This window comes from Pygocentrus nattereri, chromosome 18, assembly GCF_015220715.1.
Source record: "Pygocentrus nattereri isolate fPygNat1 chromosome 18, fPygNat1.pri, whole genome shotgun sequence".
In the NCBI taxonomy this organism is placed as follows: Eukaryota; Metazoa; Chordata; class Actinopteri; order Characiformes; family Serrasalmidae; genus Pygocentrus; species Pygocentrus nattereri.
Window position 1 is genome coordinate 12368979 of NC_051228.1, and position 26748 is coordinate 12395726.

The window sequence follows — 26748 nt, forward strand, 5'->3', positions numbered from 1 at the left end:
TTGAAGTAAACAATTTATTATGACTATTACAGCCATTAAAATCACATAAAACAAATAAAACACAGAAAACATAATGTTCTAACATTATAGCAAATCAAATACAGTACCAACATCACAATGTACCTGCTTGTTTAGCTTATCCAAATTCGAGAGACTTTAAGACTAACAGTACTACTTAGAAAACCACCAGGAAATGAAGGACTCAAGAGAAACAACATTCAAATTTAAATGATCAAATTGGCTCAATTTCACACCACACTTCAACCAGTGTGTTACAGCAGTAGTGCATTTTTAAGGGATAAAGGTGCAAATACAGGAGCTGCTCTCCTTGGTCCAGTATTTAAAATTTAGCTGGAAACAGACTACAGTCTTTCATATCTGACACTAAGAGTTAAAAAAAAAAAAAGAAAGAAAAAAAGGCTTCAAGTATCGATCCACTCTCCCTTCATGTCAGCCTAATCTAGCTCTTGAAATTAAACAGAGCCAAACTCATTCATCCAGGCCTCATATTTCTCCAGATCAGCAGCAGAGACTGACTTGGAGATCTTTTTGAGAGCGAGTTCAAAGTCCTCCATAGTGACAGGCATTTGCAGCTCGTCTTTAGAGAGTGCTCGGATTTCCTCTGGGCTCAGGCCTTGGATCCGCCGTCGCATCGCCATCATGGATGCATCTCTGTAGAAAGAAAAGTGCGATATCATAAAAAAATATTGCTATATACTAGGAAAAATATGTAGATCAATGAAGTTTTTAATGATCTTGTAAGATTTCAATTAAATTTCAGTTTTACTTAAGGTAATTTGAATCAAAACATGGTTAACCCCTTAACTGGCCAAGTTTTATGACACTTCTATAACCTAAGAATAGTTCAGCCAGCTTGCACTGAAGTCGCTACTGAATAATAAGCCTCAGCAATAAGTCTGGTGTTCTGAGGGGTTAAATATGCACATTAAGACATTAAAATTTTGCACATTAAACTGGACATACATGCATATTCATCATAGGTATTACTACAAACATCACAACTCACACTGAAACTTAAAGCCTATGTGAATGCAGCTCTTTGTTTCTTTTGAAATATTCATAATATAGTGAGCCGAGCACTTACCTATGTCTACATTGAGCCTACCTCATCAAATGTTCAAATCCTGCAAGACTACAGGGCATGCCCATTCGGTTTATTTGCCTGCTTTTTCACAATGATGTAGCATATTGAAGCAAGTTTAGGGCTAGTTGTTAAGATAACTGTGTGCTTAACATTTATAATTATTTTATTTACAAAGCACATTTCATGCCTCAGTCCTTTGTGTTTTACCCATGTAGACTGATTCATACTGTAACATGTAACATGCTAAATTAACATTAGGCATCATTCAGTTTTACTTAACCTGCTGTGACCTTTTAGTGTTTTATTCATAAATGTGTTTTGTAGGTAAAGTTTGGGACCAATATTTGTGTTGAAAATAAATTAGATTAGTGTGTAAACAAATATGTATCTAGTTGGAAAGTATCTTTTGGTACTGAAATACTGATGTGACCATGTGTAAATGTAAACACTTAAATGTTTTCTTTGTTTCTTCCAGTTACTGTTTTGTGCATTGCAGGGAAATGTCAGCCAATCTGTGTGGACCCCAACATATACAAGTGACACACTGGCAGCAGGATTGCAGATTCACCTGCATAGGCATATACAGGCTTTCAGTAAAGACTTCCAGCACAGCATTAAGGGAGCATACAGGATTTGATGATGTATTAACGCAATATAATTTCAATAAAGCATGTTCCTGAATCCTGTGAAGTACGTTTCAAAACTGCAAATATATTTGGTACACTGCATGAAGATATCAGGTAATAAAAGTATATTGAGTGGTTTACTGTGCTAACAGTTTTTGGCAGGATCTTATCTGCACAGTGCCAGAGTGGCTATAGATTGTCATTCAAACACAGCAGCATGACTGAGACCAACTGATTTTACGAGGAGAATTAGGAGTGCTACAGTTTGTTTGGAATGAAAACCTGCAGCCACACTCTCACTTTGTGGATAAGATTGAACATCATAGCAGTTAGAGAAACCAAACAGCATGTGTGTATACATATACACATATATCAGAATCAAGCTTTATTGGCCAGGTATGCTATGCATACAAGGAATTTGGTTGTGGTTACAGGAGCTCACAGTATCAGACATTCACATGTAGAGAATAAAATAAATATAAAATTTAACAAAATGAAATAAAACATCCTCTCCTTGGATCACCACCTTATCGTGGTGGAGGGGTTTGCGTGCTTGAATGATCTTAGGAGCTATGTTGTCTGGAGCAAAAGCTCCTGGTAGGGTCTCCCATGGCAAACTGGTCCTAGGTGACAGGTCAGACAAAGTGTGATCCATAATAATAACCCCTATGAAGACACAAAAACAGGACTTGTGTACCCTGCCCGGAACAGGGTTACCGGGGCCCCACCCTGGAGCCAGGCCTGGGGGAGGGGCTCGCCAGCGAGCGTCTGGTGGCCGGGCATTTACTCATGGTGCCCGGCCGGGCCCAGCCCGAAGGAGTTACAGGAGTCCCCCCTCCCATCGACCCACCACCAATGGGAGGGGCAGTAGTAGGGGTTCGGTGTGTTGTGGATTGGGCAGTGTCCGAAGGCGTGGGCCTTGGCGTTCTGATCCTCGGTTGCTGAAACTGGCTTTTGGAACTTGGAACGTTACCTCACTGGCGGGGAAGGAGCCTGAGTTGGTGCGTGAGGTTGAGAGATACCGGCTAGATATAGTCGGGCTCACCTCAACACACAGCTTGGGCTCTGGGTCCAATCTCCTTGAGAGGGGCTGGACTTTATTCTTTTCTGGAGTTGCCCATGGTGAGAGGCGGCGGGCAGGTGTGGGCTTTCTCATAGCCCCTCGACTCGGTGCCTGTATGTTGGGGTTTTCTCCGGTGGACGAGAGGGTAGCTTCCCTACGCCTTCGGGTTGGGGAACGGGTCCTGACTGTTGTCTGTGCTTATGCACCGAACAGCAGTTCAGAGTACCCAGCCTTCTTAGAGTCCTTGGGAAGGGTGCTTGAAAGTTCTCCTCCTGGAGACTCTATTGTCCTACTGGGGGACTTCAACGCTCACGTGGGCAATGACAGTGAGACCTGGAGGGGTGTGATTGGGAGGAATGGCCTCTCTGATCTGAACCCGAGTGGTGTTCAGTTTTTGGACTTCTGCGCAAACCACAGTTTGTCCATCACGAACACCATGTTTGAACACAAGGATGTCCATAAGTGCACATGGCACCAGGACACCCTAGGCCGCAGTTCAATGATTGACTTTGTAGTCGTGTCATCGGACTTGCGGCCATGTGTTTTGGACACTCGGGTAAAGAGAGGAGCTGAGCTGTCAACTGATCACCACCTGGTGGTGAGTTGGATCAGGTGGTGGGGGAAGATGCCGGTCAGACCAGGCAAGCCCAAACGCATAGTTAGGGTTTGCTGGGAACGTCTAGCAGAAGAACCTGTCAGATTGATCTTCAACTCACACCTCCGTCAGAACTTTGACCAGATATCGGGGGAGGTGGGGGACATTGACTCAGAATGGGCCATGTTCCGTTCCTCCATTGCTGAAGCGGCTGACTGTAGCTGTGCCCGTAAGGTAGTTGGTGCCTGTCGGGGCGGTAATCCTCGAACCCGGTGGTGGACACCCCAGGTGAGAGATGCCGTCAAGCTGAAGAAGGAGTCCTACCGGGCATGGTTGGCCTGTGGGACACCAGAGGCAGCTGGCAGGTATCGACAGGCCAAGCGATCTGCGGCTTCAGTTGTTGCCAAGGCAAAAACCCGTGTATGGGAGGAGTTTGGTGAGGCCTTGGAAACTGACTTTAAGTCGGCTCCGAAAAGATTCTGGCAAACCGTCAGGCGACTCAGAAGGGGAAAGCAGTGTGCCACTAGCACTGTATATAGTGGAGATGGTGTGCTGCTGACTTCGACTGAAGACGTCATTGGGCGGTGGAAGGAACACTTTGAGGACCTTCTCAATCCCACCGCCACGTTCTCCAGTGAGGAGGCTGAGTCTGGGGACATGGGAATAGGCTTGTCCATTACTGAGGCCGAAGTCGCTAAGGTAGTTAAGAAGCTCCTTGGTGGCAAGGCTCCAGGGGTGGATGAGATCCGCCCTGAGGCTCTGGATGTTGTGGGGCTGTCTTGGCTGACACGCCTTTTCAACATTGCGTGGACATCGGGGGCGGTGCCACTGGATTGGCAGACTGGGGTGGTGGTCCCTCTTTTTAAAAAAGGGGACCGGAGGGTGTGTTCCAACTACAGGGGAATCACACTCCTCAGCCTCCCTGGCAAGGTCTATGCAGGGGTACTGGAGAAGAGAGTCCGGCTTATAGTCGAACCTCGGATCCAGGAGGAACAGTGCGGGTTCCGCCCTGGTCGTGGAACACTGGACCAACTCTTCACCCTCTCCAGGATTCTGGAGGGTTCATGGGAGTTTGCCCAACCAGTCCACATGTGCTTTGTGGATCTGGAGTAGGCATTCAACTGTGTTCCCCGGGGTATTCTGTGGGAGGTGCTTCGGGAGTACGGGGTACATGGCTCTTTGCTACGAGCCATTCAGGCCCTGTACAAACAAAGCTGGAGTTTGGTTCGCATAGCCGGCAGTAAGTCAGACTCGTTCCCAGTGAGAGTTGGACTCCGTCAGGGCTGCCCTTTGTCACCGATTCTATTCATAATTTTTATGGATAGAATTTCTAGGCGCAGTCAAGGGATGGAGGGTGTCCGGTTTGGTGACCTCAGGGTCACATCACTGCTGTTTGCAGATGATGTGGTCCTATTGGGGACATCAGGCCGCGAACTTCAGCTTTCGCTGGATCGGTTTGCAGCCGAGTGTGAAGCGGCTGGGATGAGAATCAGTACCTCTAAATCCGAGACCATGGTTCTCAGGCGGAAAAGGGTGGAGAGCCCTCTCTGGGTCGGGGATAGGCTCTTGCCTCAAGTGGAGGAGTTCAAGTATCTCGGGGTCTTGTTCACGAGTGATGGTACAAGGGAGCGGGAGATTGACAGGTGGATTGGTGCTGGGTCAGCAGTGATGCGGGCTCTTTACCGGTCTGTTGTGGTAAAGAAAGAGCTGAGCCATAAGGCAAGGCTCTCGATTTACCGGTCGATCTACGTTCCCACCCTCACCTATGGTCATGAGCTTTGGGTAATGACCGAAAGAATAAGATTGCGAATACAAGCGGCCGAAATGAGTTTCCTCCGCAGGGTGTCTGGACTCTCCCTTAGAGATAGGGTGAGAAGTTCAGTCATCCGGGAGGGACTCCGAGTAGAGCCGCTGCTTCTTCACGTCGAGAGGAGCCAGCTGAGGTGGTTCAAGCATCTGGTTAGGATGCCTCCTGGACGCCTCCCTCGGGAGGTGTCACAGGCGAGTCCACCTGGGAGGAGACCCCGGGGAAGACCCAGGACACGCTGGCGCGACTATATCGCCCAGCTGGCCTGGGAGCGCCTCGGAATCCCCCTTGGAGAGCTGGTGGAAGTGGCTGGGGAAAGGGAGGTCTGGGCTTCATTGCTTAGGATGCTGCCCCCGCGACCCGAACCCCGGACAAGCGGAAGATAATGGATGGATGGATGGATGGAAATAAAACATGCATTCCTACCATCACTCACTCAGACACAGACACACACACACACACACAGTCATACCTGTAAACCTTACAATGTGCAAAGTATGAGTCTAAAGTTAAAGTGCGGAGTGCAGCAGCAGTTAAAGTGTGTAATGGCAGAGAAAGTCAATGAGGTGATCAATATATATACACTCACGCACGCACGCACGCACACACACACAAAGACTGTATTTGCTACAAACATTTTCAATTTCTCATATGATGAATAAGTAAAAAAGAGGTAACAGAAAAATATTAAGATTAATTTGCTATCTAGTCTAGTTACATTGAGTGTAAGGATAAATATTAAAGCTCTCATACACATGCCATTCTCTGTATTGTTTCATTAAAGTTGCCACAAGACCTTGTGTAAAAGACAAGTCCTCCTCAGCATCTAAGGGTGCTTTCACATCTACCTTGTTTGGTCTGGATCTTCAGACTTTTCAGTTTGGTCCAAACCAAAATAGTCGGGGTAAAAGGCATCTTAAACCACAGTCTGGACCAAAGGACCAAAACTTGGTCCACCCAAAAGAGATGGTCTCAATCCAATCAAGCCAAACCATGGTTTGGTTCGTTTGCAGTGTGAAAACACTTTCTTGGACAGTTTGGACTTTCAGAACAATTAGAAGAAGAAGTTGAAGATTCAAACGTGAATATTTTGCTCCTTTCAAACGGAAAAGGCGACTTGAGGCGCATCCTCCCCTACAAACCAATGTCAAGTATAGGGAGACGCAGCCAATGTAGGTGATGACAACAGGACGTTGGTATGTTATGCAATGTTCTTTGGTGCTCTTGCTAATTTGCAATGCGAAACCAAAACTAACTAGATCAAATGTATACAATGTAACAAAAACATGAACCTTGGTTTGGACTATGATCCTGACTTTCAGGTGTGAAAACGCCCTAACTAGATGACTAGCACCAGCATTAGATCATCTGAAGGAGCAATGCTGTTACAGAAACTTCCTCTATATTAGCCATGAAAACCTACCTCTTTAAGGTGGAGTGATTAAATGATTTCCCTGGTTTAATTACCGTAAACATGGTCTCCATAATCCACTAACTGTTTGTTTTAGATTTATTTATATTCTAATTTTGTCAGCTCTCAAACATGCCTGCACCGACCATCTTGTAAAGCCAGTTTTTTTCCGTAATATAAAAAGTTTCAGATGTGAGCTTCTCAATTCCCCTTTGAAGAGCTTAATTATCAAACAGCTCTAATTACAAGTGTTACAGGTGCTACTAGGTAGCCTGTAAAAAAAAGTAAAAATAAGCCATGAGATGCTGTGTGTTACTGCGATTTTATCAGGGCTTAATCTCAAATGGCTCCCTGCTCCCTACATAATGCACTACAAACGAATTTAAATACTGGGTCCAGCTAAGAAATAGTCATTTGGGACTCAGACACATCTGTACTCAATAAATACTCAATAAATGATGCATTATTTGGCTGTAGAAGCTCGAACTTCTAAACTCATAGCTACCACACTATTTAGGGAGTATGGAGCCGTTTGGGATTCAGTCTGGGGTTGACACTACTTCTGACTGAAACATTTGAAGCATGTAAGCCATTCAAGTGGTATTTTTTAGACATTCATATTGCTGTTTTACAGTTAATCATACCGTAAGCACTTTAATTCCAGCCTATGATATTAATGACATTTTGGCTGTTGGCTATCTTTTAGCCTGTTACCTAGCTGACCAGATGTTCTGGTTAACATCATAAGCTGCCAGCCCCTCAATTTAAACAAAAAACAGGTTCTTCCTCAATATACTTGGTGGTCCAGCATCACAGTCAAAGATTGTTCCATTAACAGCACAAGGATTTTTTTCATACTATGGCATAGTAATACACAATTCATTTCTTGTAGCGCGGTCATAGGTCAGCGTACATCGTGGATTTTACAACGGTCTGAATGATCCATTTTATAATGAAAGTTGACAGAGGTAGCAACGATAACTAAGGGAGGCAAGACTTTCTCAGAACTTTGCAGTCAGGCAATTGCACGCATACAGCTTATATAATTAGTACACAAAAGCATTGTCAATAAAATGAGATGCTCTGGAGCGGCCACACATGAGCCTATGGTCACCATGTACCATGATATAGGGGAATACAGCACTGTGGCACTAGGCAGGGGAGCAGTGGAGTTCCGTTGTCTGGAGTGGTGCAAGAATAAAGAACATTCCTACACTCTGTATTAATACCTCTGATTTCAGAAGATAAATACTTGTCAAATTTTTGGACACAATGTGTGTGCACACATTTTAGTTGTTTCCTGACATACCTGCAGACATTGGTGATATCGGCGCCAGAGTACCCCTCAATCTTCTCAGCGATGACAGCCAGGTCAACATCAGGTGCCACTTCCACCTCCCTCAGGCTAATCTTCAGCAGCTCTGCTCGCCCTATTGCTAAAGAGTGCAGTTTCAGTTACTACAGGGGTTTTCCATTGCACTGCACAGTTTCATGTTTTTATTTTCGTGTTCCAGGACACCTGATTCAGTTCATAAAGGGTTTGATAAATAGTTGATGAGCTGAATCCAGTGAGCTAAAGCAGGACAAACTGTTCAGGGGACTGTCCGTAGTACTGTGAACAAAAGTACCACAATTATAATGAATTAATCTGCCTGCATGTATGTACAGTGTAGGGGTGTAGCAGTAAGTGTATTCATCCTAAACCGTCACAGTATGGACGTTAAGGCTCAGTGCATGCAGTCGTAGACAGAATGAAATGAGACTTTCCCCTGCCCTTCTTTTCTATTATTGTATATTTGTCACATTTACATAATTAACATAAAATGCATTATATGACAAAGAGATCCATACCAATCATAAAACACATTTAAAAAAAATTTTATTATTGAATTTATTTAAGGAATGTGGAAAAAAGTAATTACCACCTCAGTAAGTCAAGCAACAAATCCACCAAATTGAATTTATACGATTCATAAGAATTCAGAATTAAGAAATGAAGCAGGTTAAGTCCTACGAATACCTTGGGGTACATGTAGATGCAACAAATTCAAGGATTGGTCGTATTCCATGATAGTGATATTATTGTTATTATATCTTCAGTAAAATACAGCAGTTTAGTCCAGTCATTGGAGCCAATAATAAGATTTTATCTTTCTTTTATACTACTGTAATCCAGAGTGTCATGCAATACTGTATGACAGCATATTATATGGTATATTTTGGACTAGATTGCTTAGACAAATTCATTTCAAGATTGTAGGTCAATCTTTGGAGGATGGTTTTACAACAGCCTATAGAAAAATTATGGAAAGATTAGTATGTAGTATTTTGTCTGATCCAAGACATGCACTATAAGTTCAGGACTTAATAGGTTTAGGAACCTATCGCTCAGTTTAGATACAAATACACTTCCTGTGCAAAATTAGGAGTAGTGGGAAGCACTGTGGAATTCAGAGAAGGTTATGAAGTGTACTGATGTAAAGTGTATTAAATGATTGTCTTACTGTGACATTTTTTTTTCTGGAAGCTGTGAGTGTAGTGTAAAGTAGCCACTGCGATGCAAGACAAATATCTGAGAAATCTGACAATAAATGTCATTGTTTTGTAAGATTAAGCTGGTTTAACACAGAAAGGCTTGAATGTAGCCAGCAGTCCTGTTGATTATAATCTCACAAATTTTCACTCATATTGAAATTTGCCATCAGAGTGATTAATCTCCTCAAAGTTTTTATAATGGAAAATAATACAAAACCATTTGTATGTTTCTAAGACACACATATGTTAGCTACAGCTGTTGCTACTGAAGACCACGAAAGTTGTTAATTATAAAGGAGGGAATTTCTATTTTTCCACAGGGATGATTCATATCTTTGACATTTTTGCTTTCTAAATAAATAACATCTTTTTTTCCACATCAGATAAAGTCCTCTTTATTTTGTTTAATGATCTCTTGCATTGTCAAAAGAAGCACTCACTGGGACAAATATGTAGTAATAGAGAAAATCATGGAAGGTGGCAAACACTTTCCATTTGTCATCCAAGGCATGAGTGAAGCACCTGAGTGAGAAAGTGATTCATTCACAAGAACACAAGGCCAGTGACTCAATACTTTGTGAATGGGGCTTGTTATGTATGATCAGTAAAACATTTGCTTTGCGTAAGTGGGATGTCTGTGTGGGTGAACTGGAGGAGCTGTATTTGCTCATGTGCAGTGAATTGTCCTCCACAATTATTGGGAAATAAGCAAAAAGCTATATAAAATTGTCTCTTGTTCTTACACAGAAATTAGAAAATTTCAACCTTTTAGTGAGGTGAAAGAATTTAAAAATCAAAAAAGTAGAGATGACACCATATTTACATACTGATACTGAAACCTTGAGTTAGAGCGATAACCTTAAATTTATTTTTTAAAAATACCCATTTACAATTATAGATGCACCCTTACTGTTTTGTGTACCTTTACTCTGGCAGCACAACAGCACTGAGTTTTCTTATCATTTATTATGCAGAATGAGGTGGAAGAGCATATAAAATGACCTGCTGATCGGAGAACATTCTACCAAAACAAAATCTCTCCAGAAACAAAATCTCTAAGGGCCTCAGCATACTTCTTGCAGAGACGATGTTCGCTTGGCTTCAGCGAACAGTATGACGTAATTGCAGAGAAAACGAACAACCCTGCAGACATTGCATGGAGGCCTCAGTCACCATGTCGCACAAATGGCAGCTGGGCTAATTCCACAGACCAAGACCCTACACAACAAAGCTTCAGTAAAAAAGATGCCTGCCAATAAACAAAGATGGACAACTTCAGCTTTGGTGGACACACTAATATTTCACTGTTAAACGCACATTTGTTAAATAAACAATGAATATCTCCTAGTCTGTTATTCAGTAGTACTAACTAGTACTAAGTACTAAAACATATACGTTGTATTTAGGTTCACAGGAGGACGAGGCTGAAGTTGGCTTTCCATTTACCATCTTCCTGTTTGAATCTTCTCATTCCATCTTAAATGGTGACAGTATTCTGAATTCAAATGGCACTATCAATCATTATAGTGACATTTGAATCAATCATTTTCCAATAACAATCATTTTCCAGTAGTCATGAAACCTATCATAAAATGTAATAGCATCACGTGAAGCATCTGCAATAGGCAACACAAAACTGTAGAAAGCATGTGAGCTTGTAACCTCATGAAGGTGCTTTCACCTTCACACAACCCTCGAGAATTTAATTTCGCAAGGATGCTCTGGCCTTCAAGCTTCTTCAGGGTGCTTATATGAAGCCTATGTATATGTGTGTGTGCCCCCGTGTGACTGTGAATGAGGGTGTGTGGGAAAGAGACTGTGAAAGAGAGAGAACAACTACTTGGTCATACCAGTGGGCAGAGGAATATAAATCCTCTTTTCCAGTCTTCTCCTCAGTGCTTCATCAATATCCCATGGGAAGTTGGTTGCAGCCAGGACCATCACCATTTTAGAAGGGTCATCATTTTCTAATGCACCCCCAACACCTGCATATGAGTTGCCAGGATTAGGTAATTCACAATATGACTAAAATTCAAATGAAATAAGAATCTTTTAAGAAGCCAGTCTCCTGCTTACCATCCATCTGCACCAGCAGCTCAGACTTCACTCGACGACTTGCTTCGTGTTCGTCTGATGTGCCACGTCTCCCACATATAGAGTCAATCTCATCGATGAAGATAGTAGTAGGGGCATAAAATCGAGCCTGTTGAATACAGAAGACTTTTTTATAAAAACTAATGAATATTATTCAGAAGGGCTGAACAGGAAAAAAATTATAATTTTATCATCCCCATGTCAGTCACCTGAAAAACAAGGTTACATTTCAACAAGTGCATCATTTGCCCCATATTTAACATTTTCTGACGTGTTAACTTATGACCATTAATAGGAATGGAAAACCTTGAGCCACTGTACAATTCTATTATATATTTTGAAGATTTGTGATATGAAATTGCAGTGCGATATGTCATTTTTACTAAAGCAAAGAAGAACTGTGAAGATCTGAAAGCTGAAGAGCTCAGTGACTTTAAGTGTGATACTGTCATAAGATTCCACCTTTGCCACATATAAGTTTGCCAAATTTGTGTCCTGCTAGATCTGTCGTCCAATTGGAAGTGCTATTATTGTAAAATGGAAGTGCCTAGGGGCAACAACAGCTCAGCTACAAATAGCAGACCACACAAACTCACATAGCAGGACAGTCAAGTGTTGAAGCGTGTAGTGTGAAAAGAAAAGAAAAAAAAAAACACCTTCAGTTTTATCAGTCTGTAGAGTACCAGACTGCCTCTGGAACCAATATTAGCACAATAACTGGGCATTAAATGCTTTAAAAAAGGGGTTTTCATGACCCATGAGCAGCTGCACACCAGCCTAAAATTATCATGTGTAATGCCAAGAGTCTGCTGGAGTGATGTAAATGCATGCTGCAACTGGACTCTGGATGCAGCGGAAATGTGTTCTTTGAAATGATGAATCACACTTCACTATCCGGCAGTCTGATGGATGAATCTGGGTTTAGCAGATGTCAGAAGGACACTATCTCTCTGAATGTGCCAAAAGTAAAGTTTGGTCAAGGAGGGATAATTGTCTAGGGCTGTTTTTCATGGTTTGGCCTTGGCTCCTTAGTTCCAGTTAAGTGTAATGTTAAGGCTACAGCATACAAAGATGTTTTAAACAATTATATGCTTCCAACTGTGTGGCTAGTTTTGGGAAGCCCATTCCTGATCCAGCAAGACTGTGCCCCTGTACACAAAGCAAGGTCCATTAAGATGAGACTGGTGTGGACGAACTCCAGTGGCCTGCACAGAGCACTGACCTCATCCCAACTAAACACCATTGGAGTGAACTGGAATGGCGATTAAGAGCCTTCTTATCCAACAATACAACACCAACACAAACACTCTAATACTTAATATGCCTTTCCAGAGAAGTAACTACTATGAATTATAGAGTAATCAATGAGAGAGGAAGGCAACAGATTGATCCTTAAAGTTTTAGGAGTTACCATTTCAAAGAGCAGCCGCACAAGCTTCTCAGACTCTCCACGGTACTTTGAGGTGAGCGTGGAGGATGATACATTGAAAAAGGTGGTGCCACACTCAGTAGCTACAGCTTTAGCCAGCATGGTCTTGCCTGTACCTGGGGGTCCCACCATCAACACACCCTAAGAGACAGTAGAAAGGCATACTGTGAACCAATGGATCAGCGTGTAAGTTTAAAGAGAAACCTTTCCAAACAATAAAATCATGTACAGACACACACTCTAAATAAAGGTGTCAATTACAAAATAACCTGATCGCATTTGCAAATGTATGTAAATACACACAAAAAAACAACACAGAAAACACGTTTTCGAGACGTGTCATGGGCCCTTTGACTAAGGGCCCACTTTGATCCATGACCATAGTGCTGGGCGATGTATCATCTCTTCCGGTATTCTGTGATACTGAGACACCAATTTCCTGTTTTACTGATATTTCTAGCGATATATATATATATATATATATATATATATATATATATATATATATATATATATATATAAAGTTTATTATTAAATATTGCATTTTATTAGTAAATACCCATTACTATTTTAACATAGACAGCTCTTCAAAGAGGACAAAAGAATATTAATTTAATATTTAAATATAAGCTACTAAGTCAAAATGCAAGTTGAAATGAAATGACAAGTGAAACTGAAATCTGATCTGACTCATGTACAAATATCTGCACCAAAGTTTAACACTGACCTCAGAGAAAGGATCTGTCATTCTGCTCAATACATTAATGTTTCACAGTTTTAAAGCCCAAGTTATCTAAGTTAAGTTCAGTTTGGGAGGGATTAGTTTTACATTATGGAAGGATGTAATGTATTTTTAGGCTACTGAGGTTACTTGGTGATGTTAGCTGCAGAAATCTGTTTCTGACATCCTTTGGAAGTTACTCAGTATTGACAGTATAGGGAAGATCAATCTATGCCATTTTAGACCTGTATTGTAATTGTTGCATACAGTGAAAAAAAGACATTTATATTGTTATTAGGAATTATTTATATGGCAATTTACAGTCTTCTGCAATTTCATGTCTGACAGGCCTGTTGGCATGATGCCATAGTAGAGCCACTTTCAGTTCCCTAAAAACAATGCATGGTTCATTGCGGAACCATGTTTTTGTAAATGAGATGTGTAAGTGTTTTTTTAAGTTAAAGTTTAAAGAACCTACACACAGCGTAAAAGTTCCTCACAATCAAATCTCAAACATGGATCTTTAAGAAACCAGAAGTGGTGTTTTGAATGGTTTGAATGGTTGAAGAACACTTTGTGGCAACATTCTTCTTAAGAGTGCACATACAGAATCATGTATACACACCAAGCGAAGCTGGTGTTTTTGTCAATGTAAAAATAATTATGTAAAAATAAATAAATAAATAAATAGATTTTGTTCTGAGAGTGACAACATAAACCTATCTGATTGAAATAATCACAAAGCTCACCAAGGCTAAATTTTACAAAACGGCACCATCAAGTGGACTAAAATATATGTAGCATTTTCAGTATATGCATAACTCAAGTTTTAGTTTTATCTGGTTTATTTTCTATACTGTCATTATCACAAGAATATCTTGCTCCAGGAGATAATATTTAAAGGCTGTGAAAATATTCAAATTTCATTCTGTTCTGATATCTTTCAGTGTTTTTTTCAGCTTCCAGGGTTATAAAACTTGAAACGTAAAACTTGAGGGAGCTGTAAGGCATAAATGTCAAAAGAGGGCATACATGTGTTTTCTGAGCTTTCATTAATTTAAAAAAATTTCAAAAGCAGACGTGCAAAATGTGTTTGTTTTTGTGAACACTGAAATGTGTCACATATGGGTGTCTGAGTCTGGTTGGCAAGGTCCAACATATTAACCTTCCATGGGCGCCGGATGCCCTTGAAGAAATCTGGCATCCACATTGGCAAGACCACAGCCTCTCGCAGCAGCTTCTTGGCATCCTCCAGATCTGCTATATCATCCCTACATGAATCATAACATACAACAGCTTGTGTGAGTCACAGTCAAGCAATGAGCAATTCACCACCACACTGACTGACAGCTGTCACTCACATTGCAGGAGTCGAATCCCACAAAGCGACAAGGCAGTCAGTTGTTTTAGTGATAAACATATTTAACTCCAGGACGTATTACACTAGAAAAATACAGACACATTTCTTACTATTGAAAAAACACACTCCTCAAGTTAAAAAGTCAGTAAAAACACTTTCATTTTAGAAATAATATAAAGTAGAGTCAGGTCAGTATAATCAGCTGGCTGATAATATCTGGCAATATTGACAATCCACTGTCAGGCATGATCCAAATATTACATAATCACCTGATCGGTATAATTTAAGATGATTGCAAATACTACAACTGACTAATCTTTGTCTACCATTCTTAAATTTCACAGTGATATTGTGCGGCAACACAAAAAATGGACTGGGTGTGTTGGTTTGAGGTGAATAAATGTAAATAAAAGAAAGCAGTACATGCTTACACTGAGACATCAGGAGGCGTATAAAATCAAAAAGTTCTAACTTTGTGCTCAAACCGGTTTAGAAGGCAGTGTTGAGCAATGTTTTGTTTTTGTTTTTTCCATTATTATTATTAGCTAGCTATGTAGCTAATCCTACCAATTTTGCATGAATGCTAGCAGAATGAGCGCCTTTTGCTTATATTTTCACTCTTGTGAAAAAATGAAACATTGCTTAACTCTAATAATTTGCTGCATGCAGTACTGATTTACTGGTACCGGGCGCTAATAAGTAAACACATCTAACAAGTCAGCGACCAGCGTTGGCTAATAAGCAAATACATCTGACAAGTTAGTGACCAGTGTTAGATCACAAGTAAACACATCTGACAAGTTAGTGACCAGTGTTCGATCCAGTGGTGGACAGTAACTAAGTAAATGTAATGTAAAGTAAAATGTAAAAAAAAAAAGTTTTTTCATGTATCTGTACTTTACTTAAGTATTTCTATTTTGGGTGACTTTTTACTTTCACTTCACTACAAAGTTCAAAGTTAAATATCTTACTTTTTGAGGTCTAGAGTAAGGACTTCTACTTTCACTGGAGTAATATTTTACCTTGGGTATCTCTACTTTAACTCAAGTACATGATTTGTGTACTTGTCCACCACTGGTTTGATCACAAGTAAACACATCTGACAAGTTAGCAACCAGTGTTAGCTACTAAGCAAATACATATGACAAGTTAGTGACCAGTGTCAGATAATAAGCAAACACATCTGACAAGTTAGTGACAAGTGTTGGCTACTAAGCAAACACATCTGACAAGTTAGTGACCAGTGTTGGCTACTAAGCAAATACATCTGAGAAGTTAGCAACCAGTGTTAGATCATAAGTAAACACATCTGACAAGTTAGCAACCAGTGTTAGCTACTAAGCAAAGACATCTGAGAAGTTAGTGACCAGTGTCAGATCATAAGCAAACACATCTGACAAATTAGTGACCAGTGTTGGCTACTAAGCAAATACATCTGACAAGTTAGCAAGCAGTGTTAGATCATACGTAAACACATCTGACAAATTAGTGACCAGTGTTAGATCACAAGTAAACACATCTGACAAGTTAGTGACCAGTGTTAGATCACAAGTCAACACATCTGACAAGTTAGCAACCAGTGTTAGCTACTAAGCAAATACATATGACAAGTTAGTGACCAGTATTGGCTACTAAGTAAACACATCTGACAAGTTAGCGGCCAGTGTTAGATCACAAGTAAACACATCTGACAAGTTAGCGGCCAGTGTTAGATCACAAGTAAACACATCTGACAAGTTAGCGGCCAGTGTTAGATCACAAGTAAACACATCTGACAAGTTAGCGACCAGTGTTGGCTACTAAGCAAATACATCTGACAAGTTAGCGACCAGTGTTAGATCACAAGTAAACACATCTGACAAGTTAGCGGCCAGTGTTAGATCACAAGTAAACACATCTGACAAGTTAGCGGCCAGTGTTGGCTACTAAGTAAACACACCTGACAAGTTAGCGGCCAGAGTTGGCTACTAAGTAAACACATCAGACAAGTTAGCGACCAGTGTTGGCTACTAAGCAAATACATCTAACAAGTTAGTGACCAGTGCTGGCTACTAAGTAAACACATCTAACAAGTTAGCGACCAGTGTTGGCTACTAAGCAAATACATCAGACAAGTTAGCGACCAGTGTTAGATCATACGTAAACACATCTGACAAATTAGTGACCAGTGTTAGATCACAAGTAAACACATCTGACAAGTTAGTGACCAGTGTTAGATCACAAGTAAACACATCTGACAAGTTAGTGACCAGTGTTAGATCACAAGTCAACACATCTGACAAGTTAGCAACCAGTGTTAGCTACTAAGCAAATACATATGACAAGTTAGTGACCAGTATTGGCTACTAAGTAAACACATCTGACAAGTTAGCGATCAGTGTTAGATCACAAGTAAACACATCTGACAAGTTAGCGACCAGTGTTAGATCACAAGTAAACACATCTGACAAGTTAGCGGCCAGTGTTAGATCACAAGTAAACACATCTGACAAGTTAGCGGCCAGTGTTAGATCACAAGTAAACACATCTGACAAGTTAGCGGCCAGTGTTGGCTACTAAGTAAACACATCTGACAAGTTAGCGGCCAGTGTTGGCTGCTAAGTAAACACATCAGACAAGTTAGCGACCAGTGTTGGCTACTAAGCAAATACATCTAACAAGTTAGTGACCAGTGCTGGCTACTAAGTAAACACATCTAACAAGTTAGCGACCAGTGTTGGCTACTAAGCAAATACATCAGACAAGTTAGCGACCAGTGTTGGCTACTAAGCAAATACATCTAACAAGTTAGTGACCAGTGCTGGCTACTAAGTAAACACATCTAACAAGTTAGCGACCAGTGTTGGCTACTAAGCAAATACATCTGACAAGTTAGCGAGCAGTGTTAGATCATCCGTAAACACATCTGACAAGTTGGCCACCAGTGTTAGATCACAAGTAAACACATCTGACAAGTTAGTGACCAGTGTAAGCCACTAAGCAAACACATCTGACAAGTTAGTGACCAGTGTTGGCTACTAAGTAAATATATCTGGCAAGTGTGTACTGAGCCAACTTGACCACTGTAGGCTCATAGTTGGAAACAACAAACAAGAAAAGATAATTAAATTGTTCTTCAGACTTATTTAAATGACAATCATAGGTTCATAATCCATAATCATGACAGCCCTACCCAGAGTTTTATCAGTATTGCCACAGATATAGCTGGTAATGCGCTGATAATAAGGAACTTTGTTTTTTTTTCATGTCATCACCAGGACTGAAACTTACAATTTGTCCACAATAGGTCAAAAACTTGGGGCAAGGGTTTCCAGGCTCAGTCCTGGCCCCGCACTATGGCTGAGTCTCAAAGCTAAGGATGCAGCTGAGGAAGGTTATGTCACTAGTTACATCACTGAAGGTTGTCTTTTGTAGGATTCTTCGAATGTGGCTAAGAAACCTTTGTGAAAAATCACAGGACTCAACCGGGGTGTCCTTCGAGACCTACGGTTGACCACAATTCTTTACATATAGCTTTGACAAACGATGGAAACACTCATGAGTGGCAAGATGCTGCAGCACCAGAGCCTGTAAAGAAATATAATGAAGTGTGAATTCTAATTTAACATTTTTAAATGTGTAACGCTGCTCACTCACTCACAGCTTCTTTTTTTTAGCTGTGACATGTCAGTACAGGCTGTGACAGACCGTCTCAATGGTTAGAAAGTGAGCACTGAAGAGGAACCTTCATACCAGTGCTAGGAAGGTTGACTGCAGTCTTCACTTTGAGACATGTTCTATGTACATTTTTTGCTTTGTCTCTTCTACCACACCTGATTTAACTCAGAAACTATTTAACAAGCACCTCCTTGCCTTAGAACATGAATGCCCAATCCCAGTCCTGAAGATCTACCACCTTGGAGAGTTCAGCCCAAACCAAGCTGGCACTAACATTCAGCTGCCCCCAAGGGCCTTCATCACCTGCATCAGGTGACTTAGATTACGGGTGCCGCTAGCTCACAGCAACATATCGCTGTTGTCGGAAGAAATCCTTGTATCTCCAAAACAATAACTTTACAGGAGAAGGAAAAAACCTGCTTTTAATGCAAGTCAGTGGGACCAGACATTTTTTTCATTTTAGGTTATTTCTTTTGGTCCATTCATCATGAAATGTACAATGTAATGGTTAACTTTTTTTTTTCTCAAATTATGTCAAAACCTACCCATCCAGGGTGTATCCTGCCTTCCGCCCGAAGACTGCTGGGATAGGCTCCAGCACCCCCCGCGACCCTGACGGAGAAGCGGCTTAGAAAATGGATGGATGGATGGATGTCAAAACCTGAAAAACTTCACAATTGGAGATATGAGGTTTTCTTCTGATAGCAGCGATATGGTGAACTGGTCATTTTGAACAGAAACAATGTCAAAATTAACCCCACCACATCTGGTAGAAGTGTGTGTACATTTGAGTACAATAATTTATCAATATGAAAAACGCTTGATTTGTGGTTAACAAACCAAACCAATATTGTCTGAAATACCAATAAGGAGAACATCAATATAAAGGAACAATAATACCAAAAATGTGTGCACATGACAATCCCATACAAATGTGGGTGTACTTATTGTACATGTACAGTGGTATAAAGTGCTGGAACTATTCAATGCCCCATTTGAAAATTGTATACATTACACTGTGCTTTTGTTTTATGTGAGTAACACCACACAAAACATTTAAAATACTAAACACAGTTAGTGTTAACATTGCATTTAAATGTGTTATATTAGAAAATTCTCATCACCCTGACATCTGGAAAAAAAGTCAAGACATTTTTTATTTCACATTTTGTTCTTTAATGTTTGGTCAGTAGGCGGAGCAGTGCACTCACTACTTTACCTCTTAACTCCACCTACAAGCACAGCTAATGGCTATCAAGAATGTTGTTGCTGAATGTTGTTTTATCAGTCTCTATGAAACATCTGAAAGAATTAGGGCCTGAGTCATAAGTAATATGTAAATGAGACACCAGTACTAATGAGAACCGATCATTCTGAACAAAAAAATATAAAAGAATGAACCCACATCAAAATGAACCCACAATCATATTTGAACGCAAAAAATGGCTGATTTGCGACTGCTTAACCAAATATTATCAATACGACCTATAGTATCAATAATGAGAATACAAATAGAAAATAACAGTGGTGATTTGTGTGCATGGCAATCTAGTATAAAAGTGGATGTACTTATTTTACATGCACAGTGGTATAAACTGGCTAGGCTGGGGCTTAATTTCACACTCTGAAGCTGATTCATCATTTGCACAAATCTCTGCTCGTTTGCTCGTTGTAACAAAGTTTTCATGAGTCAGGCACAAGGTAGTTCATACCCTAAAGGTGGTCAAATGTAGGCTCTTTAATGAATAACAGTACTGAAACAAACATACTGAAATCTGATACATATCTGATATGCAGCATTGTGACCTCAGTCTAAAAAGCCATTACAAATCCAACTGAACTTTCATCACAACTTTGCTCCATGGAACAGACCCTTTATGATAACGTCATCAAAATGCCTGCTACTATATTTGCAATTGGCATCTTCTTGCTTATATCTAGTCTCTTTATTCCCGTTTCGGCACTGTGTTTGGGCCCCTTTGCTAGCATTGTTCCTTACGTCAGGTAAACAAAACAAAATGTGGTTCCTTTCTGTTTGGTCGGCTTCCACAAACAAATAAGCAGAGAAATTCACAGTTTTTACTGCTGTCCTTGTTCAGCATGGTCATTTTGGAGTCTGTTATTTGTCTTCTGAGTTTAGGGTAGCAGTTCGCAGATATTAAAAGTTCAATATGACGTTAGAGTCTATTAACCTTCGGGTTCCTTTTGCCTCATATAGGTCAGTTTTATTATTTTATTTATTTATTTATTTTATTACAACCCCATTTCCAAAAATGTCAGGATGCAAAATGTAAATAAATACAGAAGGCAATGATGGGCAAATCATTTAAACCTTATATTTCATTGAAATTAATACAAAGACACCAAATGTTGAAACAGAGAAATTATACTGTTTTTTTTTTTTAAATATATGCCCAATTTTCTATTTGACGCCGGCAACACGTTTCAAAAAAGTTCGGGCACATTTACCACATGTTTACCGCTGTAAGGAATAAGGAGACCAATTCCTGTAGTTTTGACCGTGAAAAGTTTTCCTATTTCTGTTGGATGTAGCATTTCAGCTGCTCAACAGTTCAGAGTCTCCTTTGTCATATTTTTCACTTCATAATAACCCAAATGTGACAGGTATAGATCACAGTCAGGCCAGTTTAGCTGAATCCTGCTTACACAGGGCTTCTACTTTGCTATGGTAGAGTTTCAACTTGCATTTGTGGATGCAGCAATAAACTGCAGTCTTCTTGATTCCCTGCAGTAATTTCAACTACAGAATCGTGTCTGTTTTCAGTGCAGTGCCATCTGGAGCCCAATGATAACAGCCATCCAATATTGGTTTTGTCCTTTGCATACAGAAATTGCTCCGGAGTCTTGAAATCTTAATGATATTATGTGCCAAAGATGATCAATTCTCAGTTCATTGCTATTACTCCAGGGGGTTCTATCTTCTCTGCAAAGGGCCACTGTGGCTGCAGGTTTTCACTCCAAACAAGCTGCAGCACATCTTAATCTACTAGTTTAATCAGTTGGTCTTAGTCTTCAGACATTTCATCAGGTGACCTCTTGCTTTATTTGAGTGAATACCTGCAGCCACACCAGCCCTCTGTGAATGAAACTGAACAGCCCTGTATTATAATTTGTTATTCTTGAATTGTGGCACTATTTGCTCAGGCAGTCTTTCTCAGAGTGGTGAACCCCTCCACATCTTTACTTCTGAAAACTCAGCCTCTCCAGGATGCTCTTTTATACCCAATCACATTACTAACCAATTGCCAATAAACCTAATTAGTTGTTAGATGTTCAACCAGGTGCTTTTTTAAGCATTAAAGTCTTCTGTTGCCCCTAGCAAATATAGGGTTTTAATGATTTGCACATCATTAAGTTTTTATTTTCATTTTGCACAGCATCCAGTTTCTACATCATTTGAACGTGACAGCATATCCTTTTGTGTAAAAGTATAGATAAATAAACAAAAAATGCTCCAAAATAACATGGAATAAAACCTCTTTACATTTACTTAAATGAAAGGTTAAGAATACCTTATGCTGTAAAATTACTATTTTGGAGATGCATGTTTTTATATGGTTTTTCATGACATGGCCATGCAGCCTTAATGACAACAGTCAGATTAGAATTCATTTAGGGTTTTTTGCACTCCACGTGTACATATTACCATCACCATCCAGTGTTTTTTAGTGTGGCAACAGCAGCTAATTTGAAAAAAATGAAGAAGCATTAAAGTATCAGCCTTTCACATTCTTTGCTAATCATGAAGAACTGAGAGCTGATCAGAGCTAATTCTTTTTGTGATGAAGCCTTGTGCTGTTAGTTTGGTTATTCATTGTTGTTGTTGTTCATGACATACATCATTTGGATGAATTGAGTAAGATGAGCATGCATGTTTGTTTCTGAACACAGGTACATTCACACTAAAGACAGATATGAGCCACTCACGCACAACCGCAAACTACCAAGGCAGAAAGATCACATATGAGCAAAAAACAAAAAATCACAACTGAGTAATAAGGTATGTGAAATAAACGTAATCTAAGAAGTGTGCCAAATGAGAACTGACAACCATATCTGTATGTAAAAACACATACTCTATTTAAGTATAAAATTAAAGCCTAGAATATAAACATAAATTATGTCAGCCGATCTTATCCATTCTCAGAATTCTTAGTTCATTGAAATCAGTGTAAATATAAGCCAAAAATGTTAACATCTGGGAGGCACTAATATAAGAGGATACAAACTTCAGTATTTACCAGTGGATGTTGGGATTTCTTGACACAATGTCTCTCTCCAGGGCTTCAACCAAGTCACTGTCGTAACCTGTACCGTCAAATTTCTTCAGCTCTCCGTCCCCTGCCCCCTCTTGGATCCCCTTCTTGCCCTAAGGAGACACACAAATGCTTATTTATATCTTGCTTGTTTACTACTTTATTCATATATGTATCATGTACTTATTAATATCCATCATAAACATTTTAACGACAAGTAATAATAATCACATTTATTAAGTCTAACTCAAAAATGATACAAGTTTTGAAGTAAAATTGGGTGTTAGGTGTTTTCTAGCTTGCTATTGTGCAGTTGGACTATTATTGGACTATCTAAATATTGTTTAGATAGGTCAAGATATAGCTGAAATTATGCACTTTTGAATATGGTAAATCAGAATTTCCACAATACATTAACAAATTAAAATATAAAAAACAAATGATGGCAGAAAATGACTTTTGAGGCTGTACATTTTCCCCAAGAAAGTAAAAGACAATGTAAGGTGGAATTAGGTGGCAGTAATAGGGGATGTTGGCCTGGGAGATACATTCAGAAGTTTGGCCCTGCACTGCAACATACTCTGCACACCGATTGTCCTACCTCTACAACATTCTATGGGACTGCTGTTCCAATTCCACACAAGTCTACGCAATTCCACACCAGTCATATCATCAAAATAAATTTCAGCTGCAGTAGGTAGGTTTAAAAGGCTGAGGAACTGGGTACATTTAAATTTTTAATGTTTCAAGTGTCCATGTAATATTTCAAGGTCTACTACACGTGTGTGTATTTTTCCTTTTGATACTAGGGTAAAGGCTATGATAAACATTTATAACTTGTTTTCTTGCATTTAAGCAAGGTTGGAGTCTGTTCTGTTTTAATTTAACCAAGTCAGAAAATGCAATGAAACTGAATCTGAACCTTGACAATCCCTAGACGTTCCTGGTGAGGAATTCTGTGGATTTCCACTTAGAAATTAAATTTGTTTCCTATGGAATTTTTTTTTTTCCATTTTCACTTGAAATGGCTGTGATGACAACACTGATCTAAGGCATACTTCCCTAAACAAGATTTACACTGTTTAGGGTTACTCACTTTGTCATCTTTAGCTTTGGCTACACGGGCATCGCGGGTGCCGGGTTTGTCTGATTTGACATTAGGCTGGCCTTTCCCTGCCGGCCCACGGTGCTGCATCCCAGGTGAGTCCTTGCGTTGGGGTTTCACACCAGTGTTTGGCCTCTTCACCTGGGCAGCCACTCTAGGAGTCCAAAGAGGGAAATGGGGATATTTTTATTTCAATTGAATTCAAACCATCCATCCATCCATCCATTTACTAATCCGCTTCTCCGTCAGGATTGCGGGGGGGTGCTGGAGCCTATCCCAGCAGTCTTCGGGCGGAAGGCAGGATACACCCTGGACAGGTCGCCAGTCCATCGCAGGGCAGACAGACAGTCACTCACACCTAGGGGAAATTTAGCACGTCCAATCAACCTGACCGCATGTCTTTGGACAGTGGGAGGAAACCGGAGAACCCGGAGGAAACCCACGCAGACACGGGGAGAACATGCAAACTCCACACAGAGAGGACCCCGGTCACCCGGTCGGGGAATCGAACCCAGGCCCTCTTCGCTGTGAGGCGACAGCGCTACCCACCACGCCACCGTGCCGCCGAATTCAAACCAATTCAGTTCAATTCAATGTAGTTAACTGGTGTAACTATACTAAGTGTTATTTTAACCAAAGCACTGTTCATTATACATGAATGTATTAAGTGGTCAGTGAACACACACACATATCAGTTCTACATATTGAATCCTACACTGTAAAAGTCAGAACCTAAAACATTTACTTAATGTGGTAAGACGCAGTTTGACTACTTTAACCAAGTCCAATAAATACTTTGAAACAATGCAAAGAAAAATTATATTATAAAAATTATACTTCAGAAAATGTAAAGCAATATTTTTCATTAATTCAATTCTTACAATCTTTTTAAATCGATTTGTGTCCTGTTCTAATTTTCACTTCTTAGTGTATATATTAACAGTATTTTTTGTGATATATTTTTAACATGTCACAACTAGCACCATGCCACCAATGTTTCAACCTACACTTCCATGTAGATCCTTGCACATAGTATCTGCCAGCCAAACCACTATTTTCAGTAACTGAAAAAAACAGAAGAATGCCAAGAATTCTTCATGAAATGAAAATCCTCATGAACAATCCTCAACATCCTTTTGTTGATTTCATTGACCGACACAACAAAAGAACTAATTATGGCAGGGACCAACACACCTGTGTTCGGCTGGGATAGGGGGTGGCCAGACAGCAGGGTCCCTTGGACATTCTTCTGGTTGAGGATTGGGAAGCTCAACTGGCTTATCCACCTTAAAGCTCTCCAGAGCGCTTACGATGCTTCTGACTTGCTCATACTCCTCCACTAGCTCCTGCCTTACCTGCATTCAGCAGATAACTTTATGCTCATTGTCCCATTGTTTCTCAAGTCACAAGAATACCAGAAATCACTGGAATTGTCTTTAGAAATGCATTAATAACTTCCTTCATACACATGTCTATACAAAGTATATAAACTAAGGATTCAACATTCTACTTTTTGAGGCTCACCTGCTGCCACTTAACCTTCAGTGCAGGATCTCTTAGAGACTGACAATGTTTGTGGATCTGCTGTATAACTCCCTGGTAGTATACCATGGAAGAGTCATAGTTCCCAAGCAATGCATATTCTCTTCCCTTCTTAGCATTGTCACAAATCTCCGCCAAATTCATCATGCAAAATTCTTTAAGGCGATGCACTGCGGGGGGAGGGGGTCCAATCTGAGAGCTCAGAGTTACATTACAGTTGCTGGATTGAAGGTGCTTCTGCTGATGTTGCTCACTGAAGATAGGCCATGGAAGTCAAAAAGTCCTGGCAAGTTAAAATAACAGACATTAATTAGGCTATAGAGGTTAAATATTCGAACATAACTTCAGCACAGACTGACCCCAGTTGGACTACTCAATAGTTAATCAGTAGTTAATCAGAACCTCAAAAGATATCAAAGACATCAAGTGACACTAAAGGAACTATGCTATATGATATTAACCTGGATTTATTTAAAACGAGCATTTACAACCACTAAACAGACAAAACGATATATAAAGTACAGCTGAAAACCAAGATTCGAATCAAACCAAATATCAGACAATGCTTACAAGACATTTTTAAGCGCTTGCTTTCTTGCCGTTACTATGACTGACTAGGGATTTGTAGTTTAATCCACCCAGATCTGCTAGACAATTTAGTGTTACTTCGGTTAAATGGACGACAACTCCCATAAGGCACTTGTGAAATACGCCCCAGACGTAGGCCACCGAAGGCAGTAGAGATTCGCGTGGTAACAAGAAAATAGACTAAAATTTGCTTTACGATTATTAAAAAGACATAGAGAATTCAAGTCTAATATTGCATGCAAGTATACACTCGCATAACGTTAACATTTTAGAGGTTTTACCTTGCAGCTATTCTTTTTGACCGTCTTAGCCACAGATCTTCGCGCTCTGATGTTACCATGGCGGCGAAGAGACGCTGAATGACGAAAGGCATAAGAAAGAGGCGGGGCTTCAGAGAAACCGGGGCAACGTTATATGATCATGTCACTCAGTTGCTTTCTAAGCCTATTTTGTATATTTTAAATATCTAATTATAAAAATTGTGTAATTCAGGTTTCTTGTTGAACATGAAAAATATATTTGCATGTAAGAGTGTTTAGCTTCTCTTGTTGCAGTGTGTACATCTCCCACCTAAATTTACCCCCTCGAACACCCGGACATTTTTTTTATAATTTTATAAATTATTTTACAGTATAAACGGTAATTTTCACTGATGCACGTTGGTGATAAATATAGAATGAAGTTATGGATCTGTTTTAACTATGTCTATTTTTCTTTAGTTTCAGCCACGTGTGCCAATTTAGGCAGACACACCATATGATTATGAATGGAATAAGTCCTGTAAGCCAACTCCTCAACCACTTCATGTACATATAATGTTCCACTGCTGAAAG

The 26748-nt window shown here is 40.1% G+C and overlaps 1 protein-coding gene across 1 annotated transcript; it reads right to left on the minus strand.

Moving 5' to 3' along the window:
• On the minus strand, positions 1–26283 carry katnal1 (katanin p60 subunit A-like 1). Its single transcript, XM_017717478.1, has 11 exons — positions 26197–26283; positions 25310–25610; positions 24980–25140; positions 23777–23939; positions 22666–22793; positions 14552–14657; positions 12648–12806; positions 11219–11345; positions 10993–11127; positions 7917–8043; positions 1–672 (listed from the first exon to the last, which is right to left on the minus strand). The coding sequence occupies exons 2-11, from the start codon at positions 25472–25474 to the stop codon at positions 474–476; spliced, it is 1470 nt and encodes a 489-aa protein (XP_017572967.1). The 5' UTR covers positions 25475–25610; positions 26197–26283; the 3' UTR covers positions 1–473.
• Positions 26284–26748: the final 465 nt, after the last annotated feature.

What these genes read in the sequence shown, in the direction of transcription:
- katnal1 (XM_017717478.1), bottom strand. Translation starts at nt 25,474, where the DNA reads ATGATGAATTTGGCGGAGATTTGTGACAATGCTAAGAAGGGAAGAGAA. An exon ending in TGCGGCTGCTCTTTGAAATG is followed by an intron (nt 11,346 to 12,647) that starts GTAACTCCTAAA and finishes TGTATTCAACAG; the next exon opens with GCTCGATTTTATGCCCCTAC. An exon ending in GCTGCTGGTGCAGATGGATG is followed by an intron (nt 11,128 to 11,218) that starts GTAAGCAGGAGA and finishes ACTCATATGCAG; the next exon opens with GTGTTGGGGGTGCATTAGAA.